This window comes from Tympanuchus pallidicinctus, unplaced genomic scaffold (genome assembly GCF_026119805.1).
Source record: "Tympanuchus pallidicinctus isolate F22 unplaced genomic scaffold, pur_lepc_1.0 scaffold3, whole genome shotgun sequence".
Classification (NCBI taxonomy): domain Eukaryota; kingdom Metazoa; phylum Chordata; class Aves; order Galliformes; family Phasianidae; genus Tympanuchus; species Tympanuchus pallidicinctus.
Genome location: NW_026294747.1, coordinates 29460639 through 29481165, shown reverse-complemented (window position 1 = coordinate 29481165; position 20527 = coordinate 29460639). Strand labels below are relative to the sequence as shown.

The 20527-nt window shown below is 33.4% G+C and overlaps 1 protein-coding gene across 8 annotated transcripts in view; it reads left to right on the top strand.

Annotated features, from left to right (window-relative positions):
• RYR3 (ryanodine receptor 3) overlaps positions 1-20527 on the top strand; it is a 195176-nt gene that overhangs the window by 144795 nt on the left and 29854 nt on the right. For 3 of the 8 annotated variants that reach the window (XM_052695427.1, XM_052695431.1, XM_052695425.1), the window contains exons 65-77: positions 257-387; positions 1013-1333; positions 2226-2466; positions 3799-3886; positions 3997-4089; positions 8535-8549; positions 11356-11526; positions 12361-12420; positions 13617-13748; positions 14246-14358; positions 16809-16908; positions 19538-19647; positions 19971-20022. In XM_052695427.1, coding sequence (XP_052551387.1) covers positions 257-387; positions 1013-1333; positions 2226-2466; positions 3799-3886; positions 3997-4089; positions 8535-8549; positions 11356-11526; positions 12361-12420; positions 13617-13748; positions 14246-14358; positions 16809-16908; positions 19538-19647; positions 19971-20022 — 1627 coding nt within the window. Of the gene's footprint in view, positions 1-256; positions 388-1012; positions 1334-2225; positions 2467-3798; positions 3887-3996; positions 4090-8534; positions 8550-11355; positions 11527-12360; positions 12421-13616; positions 13749-14245; positions 14359-16808; positions 16909-17913; positions 18011-19537; positions 19648-19970; positions 20023-20527 lie in introns of all 8 variants that reach the window. The other 5 variants (XM_052695432.1, XM_052695426.1, XM_052695433.1 and 2 more) reach the window with 3 other exon arrangements.

Genomic DNA, 20527 nt, shown 5'->3' with positions numbered 1-20527 from the left:
TACGATGATGATGTTATGCCGTTGGTAGCATGTCTTGGTTAGATTTACTTTTGTGCTGAGGTTTATTTTCAGCTGGTTCCTGTACCAGTAAATTTTGTTCATGTGAGACATAAAATTTTTCAAAATAGTTTCTGTATTAGAATGATAAGCTATATTAGCAATAAATGTTACTGCAGTTCTATAACATATGCTAGAAACAGGAAACCTAGTCAAAGTCTTTTCTTCTCTGATGACTTTTAGTATCTGTCATATACAGGCAACGTCCTGCACTTGGTGAGTGCTTAGCATCTCTTGCAGCAGCCATTCCAGTAGCTTTCCTTGAACCTTCTCTCAACCACTACAACCCACTGTCTGTCTTCAACACAAAAAGTGCCAGAGAAAGAGCAAGTGAGTACTATTCCTCAGTGGGGGAAGGAGGGGAGGAAAGCTATTTACTCCTATCCAAATATTAGAAACAAATAGTAGTAATTATTTTTTTAGGAGAAAATTCCTATCATTGCTATAAGATTACTTGTCATTTTAGCCTTGCCCTGTTTTGGTAAGACTGTTAACATTGTTCCCTTTCCTCTAGCAGACATCTTTTTTTTCTTTTAATTTATGTGAACAGAAAAATATCATTCCTGCTTAGTTGTCTTACCAGTATGCTAATGTGGTTCTACATAGGGAAATTCTGACAGACTGTGACTCTGATTCCATGAAACCTTAAGGAACAGGTGTCTTTCTACACAGTTTTTCTTTGCATGCTTCTATTCCACTTAGTCTTGACAGATTCCAATATCTATCTCAAGTGGGAGACAAATGTGTGCAGAGTTTGTAAACACGGCTTACTTGAGTTTTAATTTTACCCATAATCTTAAACTGTTAGCTGTATTACTCAAAACTGGTTTGTATGCTGAAATAGAGTAAAACTGTTATTTGTACTTTAGATTTAAACATAAATGAATGCAGATGTCCCCACTGTGTTTTGTTAATTAACCTTTTCATATTCTACCCTTTCCTTTTCTGCCTGCAGTTTTAGGTATGCCTGATACAGTAGAGGAGATGTGTCCAGAGATCCCTCAGCTGGATGGACTAATAAAGGAAATTAATAATTTAGCAGAGTCTGGAGCAAGGTATACTGAAATGCCTCATGTAATTGAGGTTATCTTACCCATGCTGTGCAACTATTTGTCCTACTGGTGGGAACGAGGGTCTGAGAGTGTCCCTGAAAGTGCCGGGCCTTGCTGTACGATGATAACATCTGAGCATCTGAGCATCATTTTGGGAAATATTCTGAAAATCATTAACAACAATCTGGGAATAGATGAAGCATCTTGGATGAAAAGAATTGCAGGTACTGTCAATGTTTCTAAAGAGTATTTGTATCCAATAATATGTAATTACTAGATTACAATTTACTATATTACCCTATTATATAATATTTTTTAAAATAAAAAGTAGAAGGATGGTTAGGTAAAAAGCAGATAAGGAATAATAATAACTCTTATGTTTTCAAAGTTCAGTATTATTTTTATGTATGCACTGTAGCCTCACAGCAAGGAGAGTGTAATTCTTGCAAAAATTTTTTACTCTAGTCAGCTACATTATCTTATTAGCATTTTAGCTTGCTTTAGTCAAAAAAGGAACTTTTTGGTGTACTATTTTAAACTTTGTATGCAACCCATTCCCTCCACGCCCCAAGCAAACAAAAGCAACAACAACAACAAAAACACCTTTTTTACTGAGGACTCTTTATCTTAATCTCAATTATATCAAGGCTTTGACTGGGTTACAGATATCTGACTTGCCAAAACTATGGTAGTTAAATTGCCCTGATAGCCAAAATTACCGTGGGGTGCACTACATCAAGCTCAGCACTGTTAGCTGAGGGATTATCCTGGTCTGCTCTGTGCTGGTGCAGCACTCTGTGTGCAGTTTTGGACATCACAATATATGAAGGACTGTCAGGAGTTGGACACGATTATCCCTTCCAAATTAAGATACTCTATGATTCTGTTAAATAATTCTGAAATATATAATCTGAATTCCCAGTAACTGGCTTTTAATTTCTCAGTACGCATGGTTGAGAAAGCTGTATTCATAATTTAATTAATAGTTTCACTGTGCTTTACAAATACATGGAGCATTATGACCTTGGTTTTCTGTAACACAGAAAATTCACATTAATACAGTTAGAAGTATCAATTGTATATTAATCATAAGATCAAATATATTTTTATGTATAGTTTATGCTCAGCCTATCATCAGCAAAGCCAGACCTGATCTGCTGAAAACTCACTTTATTCCAACACTGGAGAAATTGAAGAAGAAAGCTGTAAAGATTGTGATGGAAGAGGAGCAACTGAGAGCAGACAGTAAAAGTGACACACAAGAAGCTGAGCTACTTATTCTCGATGAGTTTGCTGTTCTTTGTAGAGACCTCTATGCCTTCTATCCAATGCTGATACGTTACGTAGACAACAACAGGTAAACTAATAATTGAACTCAACAATTAAACAACTCAATGTTATTACACAAGAGTATGCCTTTCAGAAACAAAAGCATGGCTAAAATTCTTAAACAATGAAGGATCAGAAAGTTATTTTGCTTCAACTGAATCACTGTATGTATAGATAATGCCACAAAGACATTCCTCTTTTGTGTGTGTCTTTTTGTAAGAAGGTGATAAAAGCATCTGGACAATACTGTTTTGCCTTTGGGCTGACTAGAAGATTTTCTACTCAACAATTTACTTAAAGGTTATTCTGTGTCTGCACTTTCTCTCTTCTTCATCCCAGAACATGCCCCCAAGATCCTCTTCAGAAGAGTACCTGAAATATCTGTATTATCTAAGTATCTACAGCACCTTAATACTATCCTTAACAACACTGTTCTAAAGTACACAATCAGTATTCACTTACATTTTGCTAGGTGCAAGTACATAACAGGATAGTTAGGAGCATTATTAATTGCAGACTTGTTCATTCATGCTGTGAACCAATTTTCACTAAAAATTATTTAGTAATTCTAGATGAACTAGACTTTACTAATTCAGATCTTGTTGACAAGGGAACATTTAATTTTTAAAAACACAGACTTCACTTGGCTGTCTGGAAATCCACCAACAGAGTTGGATGAGGATGAAATTAATGAGGATATTATAATCTAATAATTCCTTTCATGGAGGCTGAAAGATGACCATGTATTTATGGGCACATTAGTGCTCTTTAGCTTAGAGAGAGCTGCATCTGTTAGTTAACTTGCCCAGGTTCTCTGAGCATCTGTGTACAAGCAGATCCAGAATGAAGTTGTATTAGTTCGTGCAGTAGAAAGAAAAAATATTAAAGCATACACTCCTTACAGTTCTATCCACTCATTCAAATCCTTTAACTCTTCATCTTCACCCCATTATGGTGTTATTTTTTCAATGAACACAAAGTTTTGATTAAAAAGAAAAAAAAAAAAAAAAAAAGCTTTAGTATGAAATGGAGAAAAAAAAAAAAAAAGGAAAAAAGAGAAGAGAAATACTCAGTAAAAGTGGTTTCAGCAAGGTTTGTTTTCTAGTTCATAGAATGCACAAAAACGTTGTCACCAGGGGGAGGGTGGCAGGCAAAAATAAGTATCCAAGAACTAGGGTTTCTGTTGGCAATTAGTTAAGCTGCCAATAAAAATGATCTCTCTGGCTGTGGGAATGGAAAATTGAAGTGATTGTTGTTAAGTTCTATGATTAACTACATAAAAGTGACCCAATCTCTTAAACAGAGAAATATCTATTATTAAGATCCTCATTTTAAACTTCTTAATTTTATTTTCTTTCAGAGCCAACTGGCTAAAGAAACCAGATGCAGATTCTGATGAACTGTTTCGAATGGTAGCTGAAGTTTTTATCCTGTGGTGCAAGTCACATGTAAGATAAGATGCATTCTTTCTTCCCCAATTCACTATATCCTTAAATCTAAACGAAGTACGTGCGGATGAATTGAATTGGTAGTTATTTGTTTATTTTTTTACTTATAGAATTTCAAAAGAGAAGAACAAAATTTTGTCATTCAGAATGAAATCAACAATTTGGCATTTTTAACAGGAGATACCAAAAGCAAGATGTCTAAAGTAAGTTAATAACAATTTTTGGATCAATTCAATTTTCCACCATACATTTAATGTGTTAGAAGTCTCTAAAAATCTGCTTAGATTGCTGTTTCTTGGCTGATGGAAGAAGCAAAAAATATTCTTGCTTATTGTTGACAGACTTGGAAACAGATATGCACAATATAGGTTTAGTCTCTTAGAGTTATTTATTAAATATCAGCTACATTTTCAAAGACAGAAGATTAGAACATAGAACTTGATTTGAAGTAGATACACATATAAGACAACACAGGTTGTGATATAGGCCGTTGGTCCATTAAAAAAATAAAAACAGAATATTTTGTAAAAATAAGTGAAGAACTATTGACTGTCTGAACTTTTTCTTGTGAATTTCAGTATTGTTCTGTCAGCTCTGATGGAAGGAGTGCTGTATCTGCATATCTCTATTCATATATATGGGGTGCCATATGTGCACTGTTTTTCTTGTTTCTTATTAATAACTACATTCAGTTCTTTTTTACTCATTTTCAATATGATGAGATGCTGACATGATGATGGGAAAATGCATTTGTTACCTTCATAATAGAGAAAATGTCAAGGTAAAAAGTGTCTCTGACAGCTGAGGAAGACTGCCTTATTCATAACAAGATTCACAAGTCAGTTGAAAACTAAGTCCAAATTAGTATTGGTAACCGTAGCAAAGAACCTTTTATTTTATTCTTATTTATAATGTGCTTAAAGAAATCCTCTTATGAAAGTATTCCAGAGAAGGAGTAAGTTGTATTGTTTTGTATTTCTGTATATTTTGATTCTGTATGTAACTTTGTTACTGCTTAAGTCCAACTTCATGTAATACGGAGCCAGAAAAAAAGTCTCATTGAATTTCTAAAAATTCTCTTGAAAAAGTCTTTGCTTCTTTTCTACATTTTGAAATCCAGTTCAGGCAAATGTTGTTGTTGGAAAATTTACAACTAAACAGATCTTCTTCTCATTGTTAGATCACAAATGACACTGAACAGCAGTTCTCAAACTATGTAGACAATTCTGTATTTGGAGGAAATATTCCTTTTCTTAATAATAATTCATTTTCTTGTTTTCAAGATACTGCTCCAAGGAACTGTAAGCTAGAATTGAGGTATCTGTATAATCCTCATTAGAGAGGCAAGTATTAGTAAGTGCTAGTAGTCGAGTTCCAGGCTATGTGATGTCAATCACATGCTAACACCAAACTGTGATATGGCACATAAGTATAAATATAATACATATATTTTGACATTTTTATGTTAGAATTGGCCTGAGGAGATAAAAATGAGATGTAATTTGAAAATCTCAATTCATGCTAAATTAGAATCAGATAATTAATATTCAATCTAAATTGAGTTTCTCAGCAGTATTGGTAACGTGACATAAACTGTTGTCATACTTCAGTCAGTCTGGCATGGCAGGAATGACAAAACAAATCAGCAAAAAAAAAAAAAAAAAAAGAACAACCAACAAAACCAGCTGAAGTATCCCTCATAATGTTTTGATTTTGATAAAATCAGCGGAATACAGCATCAAGACTTTATATAACCCATATTTGAAAGGGTTTGTTTTTGAGATTAGATATTCAAATACCTGTTCTGTATATTTTAAGTAATATATTTTTATACATATAGATTTAGATGCTTGTGTAAATGTGCTTTTCTTTGTATGAGTATAGATTATACAATTTTTTTTACATGCATATAAATTTTTATAAGTATAGTAATGTAAAATTCATGGAGTTCAGGGATATTACACATGATTATTGCTAATATAGGGAGAGAAACGGAACGCAATATTATTCATGATTGGGTATTTTGCTAAAATGGTAGCACAGCTGTGTGAGTGACTGCAGAACAATTGATCATTTAGGCATTTTTTTTCATAATGATGTAAACGCCATGGTACAATATATGAGGCATCATTTAGATAAGTTCTATTGGTTTTACATATATATGGTTTCTAATCAGGAAATTGATAACATTTTATAATATGTCATGAAAGTGTTCTTAAACGCCAGTGCATTTATTAATACATACATTTAGATCTGAATTATTTTTTTTAAGACTCTGGAATTTAGAATGAGCAAGAAAATACCTTAAGTACCCGAACTTAAGGATATGCTACAAGGTTACTTACTGGTATATTCATAGGGTAATCGACAGTACACATTATGTTAGAGGAACAGTATATTTTATAATTTTCTGCTTGAATACTGACAGTTCAGAAAGTTACTACTTTGTGTATGACAACAGAATAATTAGCACTTTCCTTGTATTAGCAGTTTCTCTTTGCTCACGTTATGTTTAACACTGCAGTTATATAAAGTGTTTATCTGGCATGAGAATCTGTAGATAAATGTGAACACGAATTTTGGTAATGGCGATCAGTCCAAGAAACAACAGTTTAGCCTCTTAAAGGAGAAAGGATCTATGCTGATCTCAGGCTGCTTTAAGCAAGTTCTATATCTTCATATGCCATATGCAGAAAAAAAATATGCAGTGAGTGAACAAATTAGTATTACATTATTTTTCCAAAGCTAATAGCAGTGTGCAGTTAAAATAAAATTCTAAAAACAGGTGAAGTACCATTGTGTTTTCATTATACTAAACTTGTTAATATTTTCTCAAACATAATAACAGCTGAGAAAGTTTTTTAATCTTTCTTTTCTAAAAAAAATGGCAGCAGAGTGCTCGGAGGGGAATGGTAAGTTAGAGAACTTTCAGTCTGAGAGGGACTGATAACACAGACTGCATTGAAATAAGTGTTGAAATAGAGAATTTGAACACATTCTTTTCAGCTGCTAACCTGTTTATTTGGTTGTTTTTTGTTTGACTGTTTTTTTTCTGAAGTTTTCATGGATTTCTGGATAAAATAGCATTTTTATTAAGTTGTAATAATTCCCTACAGTATTTTACAGCTTATTGGGATGAAAGACTAAATGTTGACATTCACTTTTACGTATTAAATGTGTAATATGTACGTAGGCAATTTCTGTGGGTAAGCTTTGGAATCTTAAATGAATGTGGCTGGATATACTTCAGTTACCAAATACTTGAATTTCCTAATGAAGTTTTATTTTATCAACCTTCACTATTAATTTGTATCTATTTTTAAGAAGTCTTTGGATAGGTCTATTATAGAAGTCTGAGGCTGTCAAATAAGTCAAGTTTGTGTACGAACCAGCATTGTGCTTGTGCCCATTTGCAACAGGCAAGGCATGTTATCTGCAAATTTGTGATTACTGGAGAATTTCACATAAGTATTTTCTGCAAGAATTTGAGATCTATTCTTTGAGAACATTTCCTTTAGTTATATTGTGATAGATTGTGAATGGATTACTTTTATGGTCATTTCAAATAAATTAACATCTTGTTTTTACTTACATTTAGTATGTATCTGATGAGCAATGTGCAGAATCTACATATTTCACACATTTTCAGTTAAAATTTATTTTCCTGAGTATGGTTTTGAAAATTTTTAAGATGCTTAACACTTAATTTGAGTATTAGTCTGTCATTCCTCACTTGCAGGTGATCTTCTTTATTATGTGATGTAAAAAAGAGGGATATAAAAGAGATTTTAATAATAGCTTGATGTCAAAGTTTTGAAGCCAAAAAGGAAACTTGTTTTATGAGTTGTTATTTTTACTTTTAAACTAAAAATAATACAGTATTTCCTATAGTATTTTCCCACACCCAGTCAAGGACTCTTTTACGTAACAGTTGAATTTTTGTGCTGTTTTATTGTAACAAATTAGTCTTGTTATCTTTTTGAGATTACAAGACACAGTGAAAACCTAGCTGTAGGTGAGAATACATGGTTTATTTAACTGTATATATGTATGTTATTAACATAACACAGAGGAAAAAAAGTATATGTATGAGTTACAGCTAAGTTTTAAAAAGTGATCTCAAAATAGGTATTGCTGAGATATGGGCTTAATTCAAGTTTTCTCTCAGGCTATCTACAAGGCAGTAACATCTTACACAGTGGAAAAAATGTGCACGTAAATGAAATGTTGCATCTTCACAGTGGTGTTTGCGGGAGGCGGTAGAAAAGGTGAAATATAGGTGAAATATTTTTCATTATTGTATTATCTAGAACTCCAACGACATGGCTCTTTTTAAGAATACTGGGAAAAGATGCAATGATTACATATTGTTGTGCTTAATTATTAGATGTTCAAATGTTAGCATATAATTTCATGCTGAATAGCAGGATAAATTTAGAAATTCAATCATTTATTAACAATTAAGCTGAACAAAAATTATTTCATCAAGGCCTCATTTGATTATACATGCACAGTTTGTTTATTTTTAGCAACAAATTTACAATATTTGTTGTCCTAGTAGAGCTGAATAACCTTATTACTAATCTGTAAATTGTCATCTTTTCATCTCTTTTACTTATGTTTTTCCCTTTATTTTTCTTTCATACAGGCCATGCAAGTAAAGGTACAGGTCAAAGTGCATGATGTGTCTTTGTTTTAGCTTTAGAGACGATCAGGCTCCAAGCATTATTTCCATTGATCATAGCAGTGGCGTCACAAATTTGAAGGCCCCTGTCCCACAAATTATCTTGGAGTTAAAAGTGGCGATTTTTGACCAGAGCAGCTGAAATTCCCTTCAGAACACCCAGATGTTTATTTACTATAAAATGCAGCAAAGTTACACTTTTTTATTTAGATGTACATTCCTCCTCTGCTGTCTTTCTGCATTCTGTTTTGGTTTTGGTTTGGTTTTCTTTTTTTTTTTTTTCCCTAATATATTGAAGCAGACATTGTGAATATGATGCCTAAGTAGAGTCATCAGAAACAGATACATTTGGCTTATGATATTCAAGAAAAATACATGGGACAGGCGTGCTATAACTTGTACCATGTCTACAGATGAATAGAGAATTGATTGCATTAGAATGAATTATGTCAAATTGGATATAGAGTTCAAATGCCCCCTTTTGCCAAAACTAAAATAATTCTTCATAATCATAGAATCACCGAGGTTAGAAAAGACCCACAGGATCGCCCAGTCCAACCATCCACTTATCACCAACAGTTCTCACTAAGCCCTGTCCCTCAGCACAACATCCAAACGTTACTTGAGCACTTCCAGGGTCGGTGACTCCATCACTTCCATCACTGGGCAGCCCATTCCAGTGCCTGACCACTCTTTCAGAGAAGTAATCATGTGAGGAGCAAGGATAGCTTTGAGTAATCCTTGTATTCAAGACTTCCTTAGTCTCTAATGAACCATAGTTCATCTTTGCATCATTTGTTTTTAAATAAAATTTTATACTACAGATGAATACTTTTCAGCTTACGGTGTGCTCTTCATTAGTGATGCATAATCAGAAGTAAGGTGGATCCCTTAGCATCCGCTGGAATGGCTTCCCCTTCACCTATGTCCTGAGAAGCAGAAGCCTTGGTTGTGATTTAAAGAGTTCTTAATTAACTCAACTGGAAGTCTAAGTTAAAATTGAGCCATTGTGGTAAATAGTCCTGATTCTGATCTTGGTTTTCGTCAAACTTTCCTGTAACTTTATTGTTATTTCTCTTTGTGACTCTACTTAAACATTTATTGGAAAGATTTGCAAACAGACAGCAGAATATGATGGCAAAGGCAGAATGGATTTTTTTTTTTAATGTTTTAAAATGTTCAAGTTTTTTTTTCACCTATCTTCTACATACCCAGTTATTAATCTCAAACAAAAATTAGGAAAATTAGATATGTAAAACATCCCCAGAAATAAAGATGCAAAAAAAAAAAAAAAAAAAAAAAAAAAGTAAAACAAACCTTGTCCTTTTCTTTTTTTTTCATATATGCATGTGTATAATTTTGTATTCCTAATTTACTATGCATAGTGACGCCACTGGATATAGTGATACATTGTGGGATTTGTTTGTCTGCTGTCAATGTAGAGTACAAATAATGCCATTACATCATTGCTTTTTCTAAGGCACTTCCACACTTTTAAAGCAAAGCTTTGAGGCAGAGTACTCTCTTGCAATTGCTAGTTCCTTAAGAAAGGAAGCCACATCCCTTGTGAGTTCCCTCTGACCTGCAAAATGCTCTCAACACCACCTGCACACACAGGGATTCACCGTCTAGAAGACAGAACCTGCCAAAATTTACCACCAAGTAGATTATGTACGGCTACCTTTTTCCTTTCAGTGATTATTGTCATAATAGTGTGGTAATAATTGATAAATATTAATTGCAATAAATTCTGCTGTATCCTTATTTGGAACACAATATAATAAGCAAACAGTAGCCAGTGAAATTTGACAGAGGGAAAAGGATGTGGAGGGTTAAATGCAAGCATTCACTGTTTTGTAGTGTTTTATCAGCCTGGAGGCCTAGTCCTGAAATCTTGTCTTAGGCAAAACTCCCCTTGTATGTAGTAGGAGTTTAATCTAGGCACAAAATTCAGAACTGGGCTATTTTTATGTTGTTTTTGTTTACCATATGTTCATTAAATATATAGATCCGTTATAAAGATTCTGGTTTTCTGTCTTATAAATTAAAAGTTGTGTGAAATATCGTTGTACACTGTCTATTGTAAGAAAATTAGACAAATGTTATTCTGTTCTGTGTTTACTTCTATGTCTCTTTGTTTTTCTTTACCTATTATTCATGATCTGCAAAGCTGTAAAAAGAATTTACTTTTCATTCCAGATTTACTTATATTAACCAAATCCAAATGACACTGCTTTTCCCAGAGGCATTGTTTCATTGGCATTTTATTACATTGAATCAAAGTCTTTTAGATAGCAGTATTTTTCATTTGAGGCAAATCAGACAATATTCATTCATTCAGACCCTACTTGTCTGTATCTTTATGTAAGTTTCTAAGAAAAATATAAGCATCTTGAATTTGTCTCTATAGTTTTGCAAAATAATATTGTCCCCAGTGACCCAGCTTTTAACTCTAAAGTTGTTTTTGGTTTGAGAGGAAAAGTACAGAAAATATAGAGATTCATATACATGAATGCATAAAAAACTATGTCGCTACTATTGAAATATTACCTTTACAGTGACTTCTGCACTGGAGCATATAAAAAGTATTCCTTTACATTTCCTACTGAAGACTGTACGCTCTTCCTCTAATGCAGCATTTTTAGTTAAGTGTATACATTACATTGGGAACATAGGTTCCTTGGACCATTAGGGGAAGAACACATTGAAAAAGTGTGTGGTTGGAGAATAATTGCATCTGTTTACCTTTCTGATATTTATTTAATTTTAATATCTTTTATTACAGTCTGGAGGACAAGATCAAGAGAGAAAAAAATCAAAACGCAGGGGAGATTTGTACTCCATACAAACATCCCTGATTGTAGCTGCACTTAAAAAGATGCTTCCTATTGGCTTAAATATGTGTACTCCAGGAGATCAAGAGCTCATCTCCTTGGCTAAGACTAGATACAGCCATGTAAGTAATAACTGTAATAATTTTAATGAAGAATAAACAGAACTTTAATAACTTGAGACATAAATATCTATGCAGTTAATATAGTAAAACTGTCAATGCACTGCAAGCAAGTATAGCTTCAAATTGTGAGCAATTGTGAAGCAAAGTGGTGTGCGGAGACAGCTACCATTGTTTCTACGTCATTTTCCATTTTTATACAATGTACACTTAAATACACATGTGGCAAGTGGACAAGTGATTAGAGTGCAGCTCTACAGAAAGGGATGTAGGGCTTTTGGGTGATGGTAAGCTCAATATGAATGAATAATGTGTCTTGGCAACCACAAGGGCCAACCTTACTCTGGGGTACGTTAAGCACAGTAGAGCAAACTAATCAAAAGAAATGACTGTCCCGCAATACTCAGCATTAGTGCAGTATTACCTTCAAGTAATGTGTGCAGTTTGGGGCACAAAAGTGTAAGGATGTAAAAGTATTCTAGACATAAACTATAGAACTATGGATATAAAACTATTATGAAGTGCTCAAAGGAAGGCAACAAAGATGGGGAAGGGTCTGGAGGGTAAGACATATGAGGTCTCTTGGTTTGTTGAACCCAGAAGACAAGAGGCAGAGGGCAGGACTCATTCCTGCCTGGGACTTACTCATGAGGGGAAGCAAAGGAGCAGGTGCTTGACAGCAATAGTTTTGTGGTCACAATTAAAGAAAGCCTTCATCCCAAGCCCTTCTGGTAATACATGTACGTTTCAGGATTAAAACAGTAACTGTTTGGTGTTGTGTGCGGTCTTAAGATGAATCATAATCACAAACTGAAAAATACTTGTACCTTTCTACAGAGGGACACTGATGAAGAAGTCAAAGAGCATATACGTAACAACTTACATTTGCAGGAAAAGGTAATAATAATAATAAAAAAATCTGTCTTAAAGATGTAGGTGTGGGATAGCACTTTTAAACATGGAAATTGTGATTGTTTATTATTATCTTGGTATTGAAAAACAGAAAATGAAGAGTTATTATAAAAATTACCATTTTATCCTTTATAATATTTTCGTGGCAATAAGAGGTTTTTTGATGGCTTTGGCTGGTATTTTCAAGTTTCAGGATGTCTTGTAGAAACAGTCAAGTGTAAAGAAAGAGGTAGTGGTAGTTTAATATCCAAGAAGAAAATAATATGAAACTCCTAGAAATCTACTCTAACAAGGAAATAGTATCTCTAAGAAGGTATGTATGAAATAAGAAAGCCTAGTATCATCTTGATTCTCAACAGTTTGCAAGTACGTATATGTTCCTACTGTTTAGATGCTGAATATATTGTCAAATGTGTTATGCTCAAAAATCGTGCCCATTATTATCCAAGCAATTCATTTTTCTTTAGCAGAGAATGGTTGCTTTGTTGCTATAAATTTGAGCTTATATAAATTTAAATTAGACACGCTAAGTATTCTAATGTGTTTCCTGGTGTTTACTCCTGAGTGTTGCAAAAAAGCCCAAACTGTTGGCCTTTAGTTGGCTGTGACTCTTCATCTACTGAAATTCCAGCTGTCTTTAATAAAAATCTATAAACCAGCTTTATACTGTACTGAGTACAGAACTCCTGTAATCTCAGTGCTAAATGTGCTTCCTTATTTGCGATACAGGTGTTTCTGTGCACTTTATTGATTTTATGAAATAAAAATATAGAACCTTACTTGAAAACTGAGTTCAGAATCTAAGGCTGCTTTTCTGAGCAACCAGCAAATGCTAATTTAGACTAGAAGGGATAGATAAAACGGGTACATCTATAATATTCTTCATTATGCCACAAGGCAGTGAAACACGCTGCCCAGAGAATCTATGGGTGTCCCATCTCTGGAGGTGTTCAAGATGGTGTTGGATGGGGCCCTGGACAGCCTGAGCTGGTGGGTGGCAGCCCTGCCCCCACAACAGATGGGTTAGAACTGGGTTCTAAAAAACCCTGAAAGCATGGGCTTTCAGGTCTCTTCCTATGCAGCTATTCTATATGGTTCTATAAGACAAATAGTGGTAGTGGTGGTAGTCAAGTTCACTATCTTCATTCAGCACGTTAAGTATGAAATATGTTGCTTTTTAGACTGATGATCCAGCTGTGAAATGGCAGTTAAATCTATATAAAGACATTCTGAAGAGTGATGAGCCTCCTGACCCTGAGAAAAATGTGGAACGTGTGCAGAGGATATCAGCTGCTCTGTATCATCTGGACCAGGTATGAATTTACATGTCTGTACTCTGCTTGTTTTAAAGTAGAATGAGGTTACTACCTTATAGTAATAATTTCCAATTAAGTGAGTGTCATTATTAACATTTCCAGAAAAGAGTAATTATTGCACATGCATGTGCACACATATCCATGTGTATATATGCAAAGTTTTAAATGACATCTGCTAAGTACCTCAATTTTGGTTCAGAGAAAACTCAGGACATGTTTGCTTCTACAAATACACTCACATCAAGGAGCCCCGTCCATGAGATATTCTCAAGCTTCTCTGTGTAAATTCAGAGGTACTTTAAATAATGCCCAGAGTATTTTTTCAGATAATTAAAAAAAAACAAAAAAACAAAAAAACATATCTGTTTCCAAATAAAGTAGAACTTTGTGACATTTTCTAACTTATTAGCTATGTTAATTAGTGGATAAAAAGAAAACTTTGAATAAAAGGCGAAGAGTTTCTATTGTATGCACTAAAATGTATTTTCCCATAGGTTGAACAACCACTGAGATCAAAGAAAGCTGTTTGGCACAAACTTCTGTCAAAACAACGCAAAAGAGCTGTTGTTGCTTGTTTTAGAATGGCACCGTTATACAACTTACCCAGGTAAATGGCTGAAAGATTTATTTTTCTAGAACTTGTTTATAACATGTCTAAGTGGAAATACTACTTGTGTGTATAACTACAAGTTTGCTAGTTGTTTAGTTTATCTGATAGAGTTTAAGAGACAAAAGTGTTGGTTAAGTATCAGTTAATTCCTCACAGCAGCAAAATACTGGTCTCAAGACAACCAGGGGGGAAAAAGGCCACCCGAATTACACTGCCTCAGAAACAAAATGCTTCATTTTTGTCAGCTGTTATTCTCTGTATTTCCCCAAGTTTTCTGTAAAAATGATGTTAAGATGTCACTGCTTTTTCTGTCTTTTTTTTTTTTTTTTCCTCTGATTGGTTGTGTTTTAATCTCCTGTGTTTGTATTATTATTATTATTATAAGAAAACAACAACAACAAAAAACAACAAAACTTTTTTTTTTTTTGTATGGCTTTTCTATTGCATGAATATTATATTAGGATATCATTAGATATTATGCCAGAATGTTGCATTAAAGCAGGCACTGTGCAGGGCAGAACTGCGCAGAGTGAGATTCTGGACATGTGTTTTGCTTGGCTTATTACTTCAGTTGAATGTAGGTACCACAGAGTCTGAGAGAAAGTGCATCCCGTGCCTATGTCCGTTTACTGCTTTAAACCTACTGTTAATACCATGTACCTTGGTGTCCTTCCCTTTACCCTGTTCCTTTTCAATACATCTGCTTTATATTCAGATAGAGCCTAAGAACGTCACTAATTAGATTTGCTTCTTAACTTCGTTTGTGCTCTTTCACCTTTTGTGTTTAATATTTTTATGCAGTGATTTATTTACGTGCTTAATGTTAGCTATAGATCTGTAGCTTTGCCACAGATAACAATGCTAGCTTTGCACAAGACATAAAATTCTACTCTAAAAGTGAAACAATTGTGGAAATTAGCAGTTCTAGATTATAGCAGCTTCTCTAAACTTTCCATTGCTGCAAAGCAGTCCTTATAGAGACAGAGAAAAATGAAAAGGCATGAAGACAACATGAATCCAAATCAATTAAGTTTGACATATTGGCTATATTATTTTTACAAGTTGTCTTTGGAAAAACAAGATGAAGTGGTAGGTATTTCAGTATAACAGCTTTATGAGCATTTTAAAATAATTATTTATAAATACAATATGGATATAAAGTGCATAGAATATAGATGAGCATCCAAATGATAAAAACAGTCCATCTTGTTTTTGTCTTAAAAATATATATTTAGGATTCTCAAAATTGATGGAAAACATGCCAAGAGCTCAAATGGGTTATGAATGTAAAAACTGGGATTGGTTTTTCTCAAGCTCTGTGGTACATCCTGTGGTGGAGCTTAAACCTGCAAAACTGTCCAGTCATTTCTTTCTTCAGATTCTAAAAATAAACTCTGATAAAACTATTTTTACCTATTTATTTTGTATTGCAAAACGTATTTCAAAAAAGGCAAGAGCGAGAGAAATCCTCGATAGAACAAAGTTTTAAATTTCGTTAATTTTATAGACACAGTTTTCTAGATAAATCATAGGATTCTGACAGGAAAATAAGGCTATCACACTATTTTACACCTAATTGCAGATATAACTGCTTCTGTCATTTAAGTTGATAAAGTTGCTAAGACATCTTTGAACCCTAGGGATTTTTTTAAAGTGAAATGTGATCAGTTCTAACAGCTATGTATATCCCTTTGCACCACAATTTCAAATGAAGTTCGCTTTATATTTTCTCAGTTTAGTTTTAGCTTTATATTGCGTGTTAGTTGTAAATGTGATTTTATATTTAAAGGGCAGTAAGCAAACTGGTTATGATTTTTGCCTATAAAATGTTGATGTCTGCAATGAATAATGAATTCTTTTAATAATTTTCTAGAGATTTAGGTGGCTTTCAAAACAATTTAATGTTAATCTATTTAAAACTAATTTTATTCAGTGTGTTCTTATGTGTATTGTTTTTTAGGAATTCCAATAGGATGTTTCAGCAATTTAAACATCTATTCAAGTGCAGGTGTTTGTTAAATCACAGAAAAATTATTTTAATCTCTTTCATAATTACTCCAGATACTCCATTTTCTGAGAATTACCTCAGGATACAAAAGAAATAGTAGATGTATTTTAAAACAATTTTCTTTTCCAAGGAAAAAACATCACTGAAGTTTGGAAATACTGATTCTTCTGTTCTCTGTTTAATGAATGACTTTGAAAAAGTACCTTAGGTGATAAATGCATTCTCTAAGATAAGCTGTCTTTAGGTTCACTATCTTTAGAAAGTTTTTATGATTTGTCATATTGTCTGTCATCTGTTATATGCACATAAATACAGCAAAGTTATACGTGGCAACATTTCATACAGAGTTAACAAATACATTCTTTCTGATTATTTTATTGAATTTAACTTGTACTTCTGTTGTTACTTCTTCATTGAAAACCTATATGCTTTTCTTCAGACACAAAATTAGCAATTTCTTCCTGAGCACCTTTCAACGTGTTTGGCTGGAAAAAGTACATGAAAAAACTCAGTATGACAGGCTTATACTCAAGTTAACGGTAATGTAACTTGTGGAGAGCCTCTTCCTTATGCGCACACTTATTCCTTCCCAGCCATGATTTATTGTTGCCATAAAACATGAATTTTGTACAATTTTCACAGTAGATTCTGATTGGTCAGTTTTTGAAAACTGATAATAAAAAGGCACCCATGACAGCAGGAGAGTATAGAGAGATGACTATATACCAGTATCATATAAAATAAGAATTTATGTGCATAATGTCTCTAGGCAATCCACAGTATAATACAGTCAGTTTATACAGTTATTGGTGCAGGATAAAAGTGAATGAAAAGGCTATGTGGAACAACCTTCAGAACGTCATGTACACCACCTCAAAATATTTTTTCCCTTAAATTCCATGCAAAAATGGAATAGTTTGGCCAATATTATGTGTAGTCTCATTGCAATTATTTGCATTTGGGGTGGAAAAATTTTGAATTGAATTAGTTAATAGTGTGTAATATCAACTGATATACCTAAGAGTTTTCTAGAGCTTTTATGTGTTTCTAATTCATTTATAAGTGAAAAAAAGAAGGTTGTTAGGCAATGGTTTTTCACATATAACACGCTGCAAAGTAGTTCATAATTATTTTGTTCTTCATGGCCAGCATCTGCCATCTCAATGTGCTAAATCCATGAAATTAAATTTACATTTAGTAGGTGCATATGTTACCCTCTTATTATCAATTTTTTAAAACATGTATTTTTCCCATGCTTGTATTAATTCACCAATCACACAATTTCTCTCATAACGTATATTAGCATTCTTGAAGCCTTCAGAAGAAAAAGTTGTGTGTGTGCATGTGTGTGTATTTAAAAAAAAAAAAAGTTCAAAAATATATGCAGATTTGTCATTGAAAGTTAATTATGTTTTGTGTTTGATTTCACTGACCAATCAGAGGATCAGAATTGTACAAACACTTATCCTTACTAATCATTAACCATCTGAGCTGTTATACTATGTTCCTTTACCCCTCTTGATCTCACTTTCACAACCCCCCAGGCACCGTTCTATTAACCTCTTCCTCCATGGCTATCAGAACTATTGGATAGAAACAGAGGAATATTCATTTGAGGAGAAACTAGTTCAGGATTTGGCTGTAAGTACTAATGTAATTGGGCATATTTTTCAGTGCCCATTTTAGTGTACATTTTATGTATCTATTATGACCTATATTTTATTTTAATATATACTGTATATATATGCATAAATTTATAAAGTATGAATTCTTATGCTTCAGAGCATAAGGTCATTTTCTGCTATGGTCAAAAAGATATCCAACCTGTGATGCACAGTGAGATGCATCAAGGTGTTGTATGCCTTCAGTTGAATTATGTGATACTCTTGGGAACAGAAATGCTCTAGATCAATTATCAAACTATATTTGTGATTATGGTAATTCCTATGTTCCTATATTTTGTTTTTAAAGCTTGACACAGTTGATGCTTCTCCCCTTTTCAATTTTCATTGATGCATAATATTTAACATTTTCAGCTTTGATACAAATTTTTTTGTTTGTTTGTTTTCTTGTTGGTACATCATAAAGAGATGAAAATATATGCAGCCATATTCAGCAAAATTTTGGTTTACGTGTGTACTTGATGGAAGTGCTTGGTAAACTTGAGCATTTTGTTACTTAATATTGATTCTGAAAAACAATCCTTTTTTCTTTTCCCCTTCTGTAATTGGTTTGTCTAAACTGTTATCAAAGGGTTTGGTATTACCTAAACACCATACGTATGAATATATGGCACCATGGATCAAATGAAGATGCATCAGAAGATGCTTCAATGTTAGCAAAACAGTTAATATTTTGGATTTTAAAGACCAATTAGTATAGAACGTTGTATTCTACAGCTAATTATATTCTTCCCATATTCTGAACAATTGAACGGTCATAGTTTTTCCTTCATTTTCTTGCTGCTTTCTGCTAAAGGACAGAATGAGACCATTAATCAAAACTGCGATTACAGTTCTTTCAGTTTTACTAGTACATTAAACAGTTATTAACATAATCACCATAATTTTACAACAATTAAATCCTACTAAAGGGTTACAACACAAGTAAGCTGAAGTTGATACACTGCTCTTTGTCAGTGTGGCTATCTTTTATTCCAAACTGACAAAAATGTTTTAAGTTGACAGAGTAGTAGTTCTATTCTTATATCAAAGTCACCTAGAACAGACACATGGAAGTAATTTAGCGAACACCAGCCTGAATAAGGTGCTTCTGATGATCTTAAAATTAGTTCCATTTATCAATTGGTTCTTCTGCTCAAGCTGGACTTCCTTTCAGTTCTGGTCCAGTGGAAACATGCACACAATTTCTGCTGAATAAGGCTTCCCTAAGATTTTCTCGTCTTATTCTCAATGCCTTGCAAATGAGAGACTTCTAATGGTATTATCAAATGCAAGCAAATGTATCAAACTTCATAATTCCTTCCTAGTTAAACTGGCAAATAGTGTTGCAGGCTCTGGTAAGCCGTTCAATAAGGTAACTACTGGAAGTTAATACAAATTAGCCAAAACAAAATTACTGAAATCCTTTCCTAAGCTTATTAGCTCATCTTTTTCCTTAATTATGAAGCTTAATTTGTATATTCTGACATAAATCTGTTGAACATAGACGTCTCCAAAAAAAGAGGAAGAAGAAGAGGAAGATACAGAGAAAGAACAACCTGACCCACTTCATCAGATTATCCTCTATTTTAGTCACAATGCTCTCACAGAGAGGAGGTAAGAAAGAGCCATGTTGAAAAGTGAACTGAGTAGAAACACCCAGAAACTGAATTTCTAGTAAAATTTCATAAGTGATCTAACATAACAGCAATTTAGTACTGTCCTTGGTTGAATACTTTTTTGTTTGTTTTTTGGTTGGTTGGTTGGTTTGGTACTATGAGCAGCCCTCATAGACACAATAGAATTTTACAATAGAATAATGGGATTTCACATAAACATATGCATGTTTCCTTTGATCAAAATAGTACATATGTATTATCAGGAGTATTATCTTTTTATTACTATGTCATTACATATATTTAAATACTTTTTCTTTATAGCAAACTGGAAGATGATCCCTTATATATTGCCTATGCTGCCATGATGGCAAAGGTAACTATGATTTCAAGCTCCATCCACTGCTTCACTCAAGTAGTTCCCAATGCTTTTTAAATATTTTCCCTTTCTCTTATGTGGACTGCTCTGTACTAGTAATTGCTACATTTTTAATGAAAAAAATGATGTTAAGAGTTAGATATGTAATAAGAAATTTCCTACTTTCAAATGATATTATAAAATTCCAGTAAGTGCCACCCTGTTTGTTTCACTTGGCACTGAGAACTTGAACTTGAGAACAAGCTTAACAATATGAGCAGATCCGTGATATGTTCAGAAATTATTTTGAAGTTTGCATTCTGTCAAAAGGAAGTTGAGAGTCAAAGTTTGCAACAAATTGACTACAACTGATGCTTCCATGTCAAGAGGGTTTGACTACGAAGACAAATATTATGGATTTAAATAGAGAGATGACATGAGAACAGATAGTCTACAGTTACAAGTTACATATATAGTTGGAAGTATTCATATATAAGCAAATATCAGCTTGTTAGTGTATGGA